This window comes from Pseudoliparis swirei, chromosome 5 (genome assembly GCF_029220125.1).
Source record: "Pseudoliparis swirei isolate HS2019 ecotype Mariana Trench chromosome 5, NWPU_hadal_v1, whole genome shotgun sequence".
In the NCBI taxonomy this organism is placed as follows: Eukaryota; Metazoa; Chordata; class Actinopteri; order Perciformes; family Liparidae; genus Pseudoliparis; species Pseudoliparis swirei.
The window spans coordinates 3,252,631-3,264,981 of NC_079392.1; the positions used below are offsets into that span (position 1 = coordinate 3,252,631).

Consider the following 12,351-nt stretch of genomic DNA (forward strand, 5'->3'; position numbering starts at 1 on the left):
GGGACAACTTGAGGCCCGCCGATCACGCTGGGGATCAGGGGGGGGGGGCCTTCATCCCCCTCTTCTGATGAAGACGATGTCATCTATGAACCTGCTGTGAGTCGTCATCCAACAACCAACCAGCTTCCCCTCCACCTCTCCTCCAACTCCCCTCCATCCTCCATCGTCTCCCCTTCCTCCCTTCTCCATCCATCCATCCTCCACCTCCTCTCCATCTCCCCCCCCCCTTCCATCCCTCCCTCTTGTGCTGGTTCCAGTAGTGCAATGAGCCCCGAGTGATTAAAGTGACGCAACAAGGGGGCGGGACCAGCCGGTGGAAGGGATGCACTTCATTGGGTGAATGAGCTCAACTAATCGCTGCCTCCCTGCGACTGGAGAGGAGGCCGTGACCCTTCAGCCGCATGCAGGGACAGAGTTATGTGTATGCTGTAAATAATGCTGATGCTTAAAAATGGACCACTCAAAACTATTGTGTGATGTAATTGAAATAGTGATTAAATATCGCATTAGAGTAATGACTTCCTCTCTGAACACACCTGACTGAGCACCAGGTATCCATCAGACAAGTAAGAAGGTTCGTCTAATAATGAAATAATAATAGTCTCCCACATTTGAACTCCAGATTGTTTTTTTCCCACCTCCTGATTCAAGACGTCACGGCAACAGAGGAAAGCAGGTAAGGTTGCCCGAGAACATGCCGGGCTAATAATAATAATAAAGCCTGTAATGATCACACTCTGTTTGCAGTGAGCCGGAGCTCTGGACACACGGCACGCCGAGCGGAGGCTTACCGGACTCCTCTACAGGGGAGCGCCGCGAGGCAGCGAGGGACGAGACATGGAAGAGAGGTGGAGGAGTTAGAAGACTAGGGGGGGGGGGGGGGGTATTAATACTAGCACAGCAAAGCATCGGAGCACAGCAGGCAGGCAGGGGGGTACTTTTTTATTTTTTAGGGGGGAAATTTCTGTCCCCGTTGACTGAAATGCAGGGGCATATACAAATAAATTGAGATCTTTTTTTTAAATGTATTAAAAAAACAACAGTATATGAGCAATTGTCATATAACTGTATATGGCAATAATAAGACGATTAGGCAGAAGTCTAGAGACTCAGTTTTTTCTTGGATTTCTTTTAGAAAACATAAATCAGATAATCATATTAATTGTTATTCTCATTTCTTTGTGGTTATTTAGTGTTATTACATTATTTTAAAACTATTAACAATTCTAATTTATTATTATAATTTTTTTATAATTCGAAATTATATTTATTGATTTTTTTGTGTACCACAAAGAACATCAAAGAACAAAAATAAAACACTATTACATTATTATAATTCTGGGGGCATTGTTGCCCCTCTCTAATATCAGGGGCAACATTATATCTCTGACCAATGAACAGGGTTCATCCACATGGTGACCAATGGATTTCCAGGACTTTAAACCACATTTCCATGACCAAACATGTTTTTAAAACTCGGCGTATACATGAAAAAAGTGAGAAAATGTCGTATTTAAATTCTCGTGACTTTTCCAGGTTTTCCATGACCGTGAGAATCCTGCAAGGCGAGGCAAACAACTCAATTCAGAACCAGAGTATCTGTGCGTGATACTCGGGATGCGTTGCAGGTTTTCCAAAAGCGTTCCGTATTAATATGTGGAAAACCAACCAATGAAGAGCGAGCGCACCGACATGCAGAGTCTCGGGTGTTCGTGGAGGGAATCGCAATTACTATTCTAATGGCTGCGGAGTCTTTGTTGTTGAAAATAAGAAGTCATGGATGTTTTAGTTCGGGATGAAGTCGAACCGGATCAGTTTAAGGAACAGAAAAGAAGTGGAAAGAAAGTTTGCTTTTGGAAACCTGTTAACATTTGGACCCTCTTCTTCATCTTCTTCCTCTTTTCATCAGACACTATTTAACGGTCAGCCCATAGCCACGGTTACCCACAGTTGCCAGGCAGGCACTGGGAGTGACTGTGGCACTCTGGGTAATTTATTTGCGAGGGGAAAAGCTCTGCCGAGGCTAAACGTGACGCTAATGTGAACTGGTGGAGGCGACGGTGGCAGTTGCGTAATCACAAGTCCAGGCCGGCGATTGCAACGTCCTGATTGGTTAATATCGAGTTGACTGAACTGCATGAGGAAGTTAAGTGAAACTTATTTCATATATCTTGTCCTGGTCTGAGAAGAAACCCACTTATCCAGACTTAAACCTAATGTCATATTAACAGGGCTGTAACTCAGATTTGTTTTCATTATAAATGTATCTGTTGATTTCAACTCAATGAAATGCAAAGAAAAACTGGTGAAAAATGTTTATTATTATTTATTTTTGGTTGAGCCAAAGATAATTTGCTTGTTTAGTCTCATGTTAAAACTTCAAATTCACAACGATAGAAAACAGAAAAGCAGCTCAATCTCACATTTAAGAAGCTGGAACTAAAACACTTGTAGTTAAGTATTTTTCCAAATAAATGATTTTTAAAAAATCATCTATTGCTAAAAAAAAAAGTTTTATTCATTTTACTGTTGAACGCAAATTATCTCAAGAGTCATATTTGTGAGCAAAAGCCTTAAAATGGAAATAAAACCACAAATGTCTTCCACCTACGATAGACGTCAACACAACCATCATCAACACCCGATCGGGTGAGCGGAGCCACGCACAGACCGGCTGCAGTAAATTATTAAATCCAGAAGCTCAAGTGACCACGACGACACACTCGGGTTCACCGTGCCCGCTTTCCTACTTGAATTATTCAAGATGGACACTCAAGATAACCGTGCTGGCCGGTGGAAGAAAGGCCTTCTGGGTAGGCAGAGGAGGCCCGTTTGAATCCGGGCTGCGTGTTGGAATTTGGACTCGGCGACTCGGCCGCCTCACGCCCGGCTCGGGTTAAACAACACCGGACTACGTGTGACGGAACACCGGAGGTCACCGGAGGTCACCGGCGGCGTCTCAAAGGAGCCAATTCCACCAACAACAGGCGTCCGCTGGCCTCGGGTTGTGTGTTTCAGCGTCGGGTTCAAACCCAAAGACAAAGGTTGCATACCGGCACGTTAAAACTAAAATAGTTACAGGGTAATAATTACTTTTCAAGGCCTGCAAATAGAAAATGTCATAACTTTTCCAGGTTTTCCCTGAATGTGCGAACCCTCAAAACCAAAGATATCGGGTACAGTTGCATACCGGCTCGCTAAAACAATAGTTACAGGAAATGTTGATGGATTTCCAGGACTTTAAACCAAATTTCCATGACCAAACATTGAGAAATCTCGGTGTATACGCGAGTTTAAATGAATGAGAAACAATAGTTTGATTAAAAGCATACAGATGTATATATATATATATATACATACATACACGTTTATTCTTTTAATCAAACTGCGTAAATGAACAGATGAATATAACAAACGTCCGGGACTTTTCCAAAACTTTTGGGATTTAATTTTTTTCAAGGACTTTTCAAGGCCTGAAAATAACCATTTTAAAATTCCACGACTTTTCCAAGTTTTCCGTGAATGTACGAACCCTCAAAACCAAAGATATCGGGTACTGTTGGATACCGGCTCGTTAAAACAGAAATAGTTACAGGGTTCTCCCATATGTTGATGGATTTCCAGGACTTTAAACCAAATTTCCATCATGGTGTTTACACGAGTATATAACCTTAAATGACACAAATGAATGAGAGACAATAGTTTGATTAAAAGCATTCTGATGTCTATATATACACGGTTATTCTTTTAATCAAACTGCGTACATTTCCAGGACTAATATAACAAACGCCAAAGACTTTTCCAAAACTTTTGGGATTAAATTTTTTTCAAGGACTTTTCAAGGCCTGAAAATAACCATTTTAAAATTCCACGACTTTTCCAGGTTTTCCGTGAATGTACGAACCCTCAAAACCAAAGATATCCGGTACAGTTGCATACCGGCTCTTTTAGAACAAAATAGTTACAGGGTTCTCCCATATGTTGATGGATTTCCAGGAATCCAATGATTATTCTTTTAATCAAACTGCGTAAATGAACAGATGAATATAACAAACGTCCGGGACTTTTCCAAAACCCTTGGGATTTTATTTTTTTCAAGGACTTTTAAAGGCCTCAAATAACCATTTTGAAATTACATGACTCTTCCAGTTTTTCCGTGAATGTGCGAACCCTCAAAACCAAAGATATCCGGTACAGTTGCATACCGGCTCTTTTAAAACAAAATAGTTTATGTAGATACCCTTTCAAAGTTTAATAAAAATATATATATTATATATAGTTTCACATTAGGAGCTCCCATCCTTAGCCCAAACTAAACAGTCAGATACAAGAGCACACACACACACACACACACACACCATCATGCAGCATCACGTGCACAGCCACTTCCTTCTGAATCTCTCTACATGTGAGAAGACAATGGGAAGGAGGAGTGATTCACACGTCGGCGTCTACTCACCATCGGAGACGGGGACAGGGCGATGTTGCCGACGGAGGCCTTCAGCTCGTCCACCGAGGGCGCGGCCGCCACGCGGTCGGACGGCAGCGGCTTGATCTTGATCTTGAACTTTTTCCTGTGGTCCTCCTCTCCTTCCGACTCGTCGGAGGAAAAGAAGTGGGGCTTTTTGACGGTGGGCGGTGGCGCGGCGTCAAGGAAGGCGATGTTTCCAAAGTTAAATGAACGCGGCCCGGGATTTGTGGATGAAGGTGCATCCGACTCAAAGTCAAATGAAACTTTCTAACTACTGAGGAGGTTAATTGCAAAGTGTTGAATAACCTTCATTCAGATCTTTGTAAATGTAATATTTTTTACTTTTGACTGTATCCGAGGTGGCTTTATCCGTTAAAAACAGCGATATTTGATGATAGATTTTTTTGCCTTTGATTAGGCTGAATTTGAGAGATAATTAAATACATCCCCTGTGAATTAAATCACATACCAACTGATCTCTTTTCAGTGTGAACCAATTTTACAAATCCTTTACGGGATTTGGAAACGATCCATTTTTTGGCGAGCCACGGTAACTTCAGAAACCACGAATCTCGTCAAACAAGGATATCTCCCTCTTCTGACTCGTCTTCAGGTCTGATGCTGTAGCCTTCGTCGTCCACCTCGGGAGAGTTCTGAAACACAAACAGCGACCCAGTGTAAATCTCTTGATGCGTTTGTGTGCGTCCTGTGATATTAGTTGCATGCCAATAAAATGCTGACTTGTTGGTTCAAGTATAATCTTGATAAATTGCGCCGAATTGTCAACGCGGATGCTCGGTGTCCTGTTCAATGACGAAATGCATATCGACAACACCATGATCTGGATCTCAAATGCAAGCAAATTAATTGCTTAGATAAGACATGTGTCAATAGGACAGACTTTGTGCAATACAATGGATCAATACCATACACTCATTGGATGCAGATGACAACAGGGCAGTCGTTTTGAGGGTGAGCTGAATCACCGTTTTAAATAATAGTCCCATCACTTACATATCTGTCCCAGTCGATATCTTCGTAGAAGCCATTGGGGGCCCCGTTGCTCTTCTTCTGAGACTGAGAGGAGAGAGGCACTTTGATTAGAACCCCACCAGACAGCGGCGGTGCAGTATACGCTGCTCTACCACTGGATGGGCTTCTACGTTAGCTACCGTCACACGGATCCCTACTTTCCTCTTGCAAGCCCTGATTTGTTCTGTTTTCTCCACTTGGTCACTAATGATTGGATAATAATGATGATTGTTGTCATTATCCCAACATGCTGCTAATCGACCAGCAGAGCTGGATGATATTTCAAGATTGAAATCTCGTCAAGCTTCTCCAAAGGACTATGGGGGATATCCTGATGCTCTTTTCCCGTTAACGCCTCCTCGGAGAGACTGCTAACGAAACTATAGTCGTCATAACTGGTGAGTCTAAGATCGTACTGTGATGTCTATAACCAGGCTAAGCTCTAGACTACGTGATAACTGTTCTAGACATTGTTCTACTCCAAAAGGACTAGGGATAAGAGGTCAGTCCATAACCAGACTAAACTCTAGACTACGTGCTAAGTCTTCTAGACACTATTCTACTCCAAAAGGACTAGGGATAAGAGGTCAGTACCGATTCAACCTCTTGGGGTTCCTGGCAAGTAAAAAGAACAAAGCAAATAAATAATGAACTCAAAAAGTCTTGATTTCCTCTAGTTAAACACATTTAGAGAACATAGCAATTAAAGAAATTAAATAATGTGCGGGTATTACACATGTTCTGTTACTTACGCCGCTGTCTCTGTCTGGGGACCCCCTGTGAGGGTTCAGAGAGGCAGAGAGAAGAAAAGGACAGCGTGAGATTCACTTCACACGGGGGCGTTTTCCTTTGAAATCGAGTGCGTCGGTAATTATTCGAGTCAAAATATTGAAAAGGGGTATTGAAGGAAAACCTTTTCACGGCTACCGCACACACACTTTTACACTCAAACCTTTCACAGGAAGTGTCTCATGCAGAGTTACACATTGGCTAAACATCCCTGGAAAACGAACGCGGTTACCGATTACGGTTATTTCGATCCTGCTGTATTTGCATAATTTCAGAGCATTTCTGACAAGATTTAACAAGATTATCGCAAAACGATACGATATAACTGGTATTTGACCTGTACTTCTTACTAATCCTGTTTTTCGTCACACTCATTTTAATTATTTTGTTCTGCTTTACCTGCCATTTATTTATACATCTTTTATCCTGAATATGTATTTTGCTTTCTCTTTGGATATTTACTTACGTGGAGTCATTGTCCTTCTCTTTCTTCCGTATCCCGAAGGCCTTCCTGGTACGTTTTTTCAATCCTGAGGGAAAGAATAGGAAAAAAGGGTGAATAGTAGCTTATAAATGATAATATTGAAGAGGCCGAGATGGAGTAGTGCCAGTGAGATGTGTGTGGCTGCAGGAGTCAATACTTTACAAGCTCTTTTAAGAAATCTTATGTATACATTTATCTGCGGGGTTGATGACTGACAATGAAGCTGTGATGCATCGATCATCCATCTATCCCTAAGCCAACGGTTTTATGTATTATTGAGTGACCGGCTGCATCTTTCCACTCTGACAATGTGTTCATGGTCATCGCAGATGGACAGACGGCCTTGCCGGAATCAAGGCGTCTTCTCGAAATGGAAAAAATCATGAGTGAAAATCAATACGCCGATAATTGGACAAGAATAGTTAAAGAGAGCCGACGAGCGCAGAGGAGTCGGTTATAGATCACACAGCTGATGACAGGGTTCATCCACACGACCAATGAACAGGTTCATCCACACGACCAATGAACAGGTTCATCCACATGACCAATGAACAGGTTCATCCTCACGACCAATGAACAGGTTCATCCTCATGACCAATGAACAGGTTCATCCACATGACCAATGAACAGGTTCATCCACATGACCAATGAACAGGTTCATCCTCACGACCAATGAACAGGTTCATCTACATGACCAATGAACAGGTTCATCCTCATGACCAATGAACAGGTTCATCCTCATGACCAATGAACATGTTCATCCTCATGACCAATGAACAGGTTCATCCTCATGACCAATGAACAGGTTCATCCACACGACCGATGAACAGGTTCATCCACACGACCGATGAACAGGTTCATCCTCATGACCAATGAACAGGTTCATCCACACGACCAATGAACAGGTTCATCCACACGACCAATGAACAGGTTCATCCTCATGACCAATGAACAGGTTCATCCACATGGTGACCAATGGGTGTCCAGGACTTTAAACCAAATTTCCATGATCAACAGTTTTTTTAAATCTCGGTGTTTGATTACAAGAATAAATATTTGTATAAATATGCGGAAATGAACTTATGAATATAACACATTTCAAGGACTTTGAACCGTACGAACCCTGTGGCGATATACAGAAAGCGTGGGAGAGACATTTCCACGAGGGTCACAATGGCAACGGATCAACAGCTGCTCCAATGTGTCTCAAATACCTCCGTATTAAACTACCGGGTAGAACTACAGGACAGGTGCATACGCTATATTTCTCCTAAAGACCTAATTCCAGCTTTAATAAGAGATTGTGTGATTAATTTGCTCCAATCGTACTGTACAAAAGAACCCAAATTCCTCCTCCTCCTCCTCTGCCATGTTTAATGTACAGCAGGATCATCTGAGACGATGACGATGTGTGTGTGTATGTTAGGGGTTAATTAACAGAGAAGGGAAAAACCAGCTGGTTAACGACTTAATGGCTTCCGCTCAGAGGGATGCGAACACAAGTTCTAACACAATTAGTGGTCTCTTCAAGACGCTAATGTAATTCTAGGAAAGGCCAAAGGACGCAAAGCAAGACGCTGCCAAACAAGTAAATATATAATATTATTCTATATATATATATATACATCCAGATATATATAAATATGCATATATATATATATATATATATATACAAACACATATATATACACATTTATATATATATACAAACACATATATATACACATATATAAATATGCATATATATAAATACAAATGCATATATATAAATATATATACACATATATATATATACACACACATATATATATATATATGTAAATACATATATAAAATATATAATACAATTTACCTAAATATATATAAATACTCTGTATATATAAATACAATATATATTTAAATACAATATATATACACACACATATATATATATATACATACATATATACATACACACACACACACACAGACAGACAGACATACATATATACATACATATATATATGAGAACTGAAGATCGACAGTACAATGACCAGAGCTAGACATGCAATCATTTTGGTCTGGAAGGAAAAAAAGGTAATTGTGGCGTCTAAAGAAAAAAGTGGGAGGCTAACTTTAGAAAGGGTCCCGAGAAGTAAAAACAAACTCACAATGGGAGGAACACCACTCAGAGCGGCGCTGCGTGTTATTTTTATACCTCGGTGAGGTCCACCCCAACCTACAGGAGGAGGTTGGTCCAGCACTGCCTTTAATAGAAAAAGGTCCATCTTGAAAACACAGCAATTACAGAATAACTTTCTCCCATTATTACACTGAGCTAGACACCAAGAGCTCATTCTGAGCCAGATCAAATTAAACGTATATTATATTTCTCAGGATTTCAAAGCTATCAAATAGGACCTTTAGATTATGTGATAATATTTGATTTTCGAGGTAAACCATTATTAAATCTCATCAAGTTAAACTTCCTGCAGCAGCTCTTCAACAAATCACCTTTTTTTGGTAGTTTTCCTCTTGGCTGAACATGCATAAGCATTGCTTTAAATCACGTGTAACTAAGAGCTGCGCACTGTGTAGAAATATACTGTGTAGAAATATTGTACATAAGAAATGTTCTCTAATATTATAACATAAATCCATTTATTTTGTAACCTTCAAAATAAAAGCACAGAATTTTTTATGAAATTTCTTTAAGAAAAGCTGCTGAGTATGTCTTTCAAATCTTCAGGGGCCACATCAAATCTCGTGGCGGGCCGGATATGGCTAGCGGGCCTTGTGTTTGACACCTGTGATGTCGAGAGACGTCAACTAATTTCAAACAAACACAGGTTTCCTGGAATGTAACACGAGCGAGGCAGAAGACAGCCTGTCGCTCACAACATATCTCTGCTGGCGCGGGAAGCAGAGACAGACATCTCGTCCATCTCTGCCACCCGCCCTGCTCTACGCTGGTCACCACTTCTCAAACCGTCCCTAAACCTAAACGTCACCTGGCAGCACACGCAGGAGGCGGAGCCTCGGGTGGCGGCCATTACCCTCAGCCTCCCCGTGTGTCCCGGGGAAGAAAGAGCCTGAGTCAGTGTGGCGGAGACAAAGAGAGAGGGTGTCGGTTTGCGGAGGCTAAAATTAGGCCTCGGCTGTATTGTCCAGGTGGCTGCACTGTGCGCCATCAACTGTAAGCGCACACACACACACACACACACACACACGTCTGTTTTGTTGCAGAGATGCACCATTTGAGAGGTTTCATGGAGTGACGTCATCCTCCTCTAGAGAAAGTGGGTCAGGGCCGGAGAGGAACGACTGGATGAGGGGATGCATCTCTCCGTTCTCTCATCTGTTTACGGTTGTTTTATTTAAACGGACATTTTCAAAGTGCTTGTTTTCTCCGACTAAAATGAGATTAGTCGGCATAAAATAAAAAAAAGTCGTAACAATTGCAAAAAAATACAAACGCAGTAAATTTTAAACTATTGTATTTGCTGGTTTTCTATAAAGAGTAAACTGTTTGTTTGTTGTTGTTTTTTGTTTGTTTTGGTCTGTCAAGGGACTACAGATGCAAATGAGCTGAAGCTACAATCTGGTACAGAGCATCAACTGCACACGGTCCCTTTAGAAGAAGAAGAAGAACGTTATTCATCAATGTTTTGATGAAACACTGTAAAATAAAAGATAACAATCTACAAACTAATCTAACGTGACCATAGAAGAATCGAAGAAGAAGAATCGAAGAAGAAGAAGAAGAACCTCCATCGTTCTGCTCGGAAGACGTAGAGTGAGTACATGTGACGCGAGAGGGAACTAAACACACACAACTTGTCAGAATCGGCCTGTAAATCTACTGTATCTTCTGTGTGTGTGTGTGTGTGTGTGTCAGAAACACACAAAGGGCAAAGGCCAAAACTGCCCCCAAGAAATATAATGTTTCCCCTGATGTCACTAGAGGGGCAACACCCCATGATGTCCTCTAATAATTAGGATAATTTAATTGCGTTTTGTATTGTTGTGTGTGTCCTGTATTAAAATATAATTTTTGAATAAAGAAAATAAAAAAATAAGTTATAATTGTTACGTTGTTTAAAAAAATGTTTCTAACAATAAATAACCACAAAGAAATAAGAATAAAATGTAACAGGATTTTCTGATTTACGTTTTCTGTTTATTTCTTGTTCAAAGAATCTAATAAAACACTTTAAATCTGTAGACTACTGCCCAATAGTCTTATTATTGCCTAATAGTCTTATTATTGACATTTGTATGACAAGTGCTCATATACTGTAAGACTAAATGAGTATATTTATTATTTTTAGAAAAGGTTAAATGTTATTTCACAAGGTTCAAAAAGTGCAGCCAAATTCTTTTTAGATGCTCCTGGATTTCAGTCAGTGGGGGAAACATTGCCCCCTAAAAAATATGTACATTTCCTCCCCTTGTGTGTGTGTGTGTATATGTGTGTGTGCGCTTGCGTGCGGTCGTTTCCAGATGAGGCTCGACAGAGGACTGATACGCATCAGAAGCTCAGCTGCAGCGCGTCCGGCCTCCTCGCGCCTCGAGGGAGCGCCGGAAATGACTTTGTTTGAAGGAAAAAACTAATTATGAAAATGAAGGTCAGAACGAGGATGGAGGGAATGAGGGAAGGAAACATAAACTCTGCACTGAGGTGACCATCTTCCCCTCCATCTCTTGCTCCTCTCGTTGGAGGTATAGGATCCCCCCAAAAAATATAAAACCCTGACCCACATTCCTGTGGATTACGTCAGTATTCCCTCCTGAAAATCTAATCTCAGTTCATTGTGGCGAAGCAGGCGGCTGGCTCCGCCCCTTCTCACAGATTATAGGTTTGGTCAACTTTCGGCGGCCAAAGGAATGTCCCGACTGTCCATGGTCATAGTGAGAGAGAGAGAGAGAGAGAGAGTGAGGGAGAGGGAGACAGAGAGAGAGTGAGGGGGAGAGTGAGAGAGAGAGAGAGAGTGAGGGAGAGGGAGACTGAGAGAGAGAGAGAGTGAGGGGGAGAGTGAGAGAGAGTGAGAGTGAGAGTAAGACTGTGAGAGAGAGAGAGTGAGAGAGAGAGAGTGAGGGAGACAGAGAGAGAGTGAGGGGGAGAGTGAGAGAGAGTGAGAGGGAGACTGAGAGAGAGAGAGAGAGAGAGAGAGAGAGCGAGGGAGAGGGAGACTGAGAGAGAGAGAGAGTGAGGGGGAGAGTGAGAGAGAGTGAGAGTGAGAGTAAGACTGAGAGAGAGAGAGAGAGAGAGAGTGAGTGAGGGAGAGTGAGAGAGAAAGAGTGAGAGTAAGAGGGGGAGTGAGAGTAAGAGGGAGACAGAGAGACAGAGAGTGAGGGGGAGAGGGAGTGAGAGTGAGAGAGAAAGAGTGAGAGTAAGAGGGAGAGTGAGAGGGAGTGAGAGTAAGAGGGAGACAGAGAGACAGAGAGTGAGGGGAGGTGAGGTGAGTGAGTGAGAGTAAGAGGGAGAGTGAGAGGGAGTGAGAGTAAGAGGGAGACAGAGAGACAGAGAGTGAGGGGGAGAGTGAAAGTGAGAGAAAGAGTGAGAGTAAGAGGGAGAGTGAGAGGGAGTGAGAGT

The 12,351-nt window shown here is 41.8% G+C and overlaps 1 protein-coding gene and 1 long non-coding RNA gene across 9 annotated transcripts in view; one reads left to right on the top strand and one right to left on the bottom strand.

Annotated features, from left to right (window-relative positions):
• Positions 1-12,351, bottom strand: part of sgip1a (SH3GL interacting endocytic adaptor 1a) — a 43,527-nt gene that overhangs the window by 22,991 nt on the left and 8,185 nt on the right. For 5 of the 6 annotated variants that reach the window (XM_056414092.1, XM_056414091.1, XM_056414093.1 and 2 more), the window contains 6 exons: positions 6,759-6,822; positions 6,256-6,280; positions 6,098-6,118; positions 5,486-5,548; positions 5,061-5,124; positions 4,460-4,638 (listed from right to left, as the gene is read on the bottom strand). In XM_056414092.1, the coding sequence (XP_056270067.1) occupies positions 4,460-4,638; positions 5,061-5,124; positions 5,486-5,548; positions 6,098-6,118; positions 6,256-6,280; positions 6,759-6,822 (416 nt within the window). The remainder of the gene's footprint in view (positions 1-4,459; positions 4,639-5,060; positions 5,125-5,485; positions 5,549-6,097; positions 6,119-6,255; positions 6,281-6,758; positions 6,823-12,351) is intronic. The other variant, XM_056414094.1, reaches the window with a different exon arrangement.
• Positions 276-10,833, top strand: LOC130193567 (uncharacterized). 3 transcript variants are annotated; one of them, XR_008831667.1, is made up of 5 exons: positions 276-566; positions 652-676; positions 748-848; positions 5,772-5,901; positions 10,324-10,833. It is a non-coding gene; the product is annotated as an uncharacterized LOC130193567 (long non-coding RNA). The 3 variants fall into 3 exon arrangements; XR_008831666.1 differs by having other exon boundaries at positions 276-676; XR_008831665.1 differs by having other exon boundaries at positions 276-848.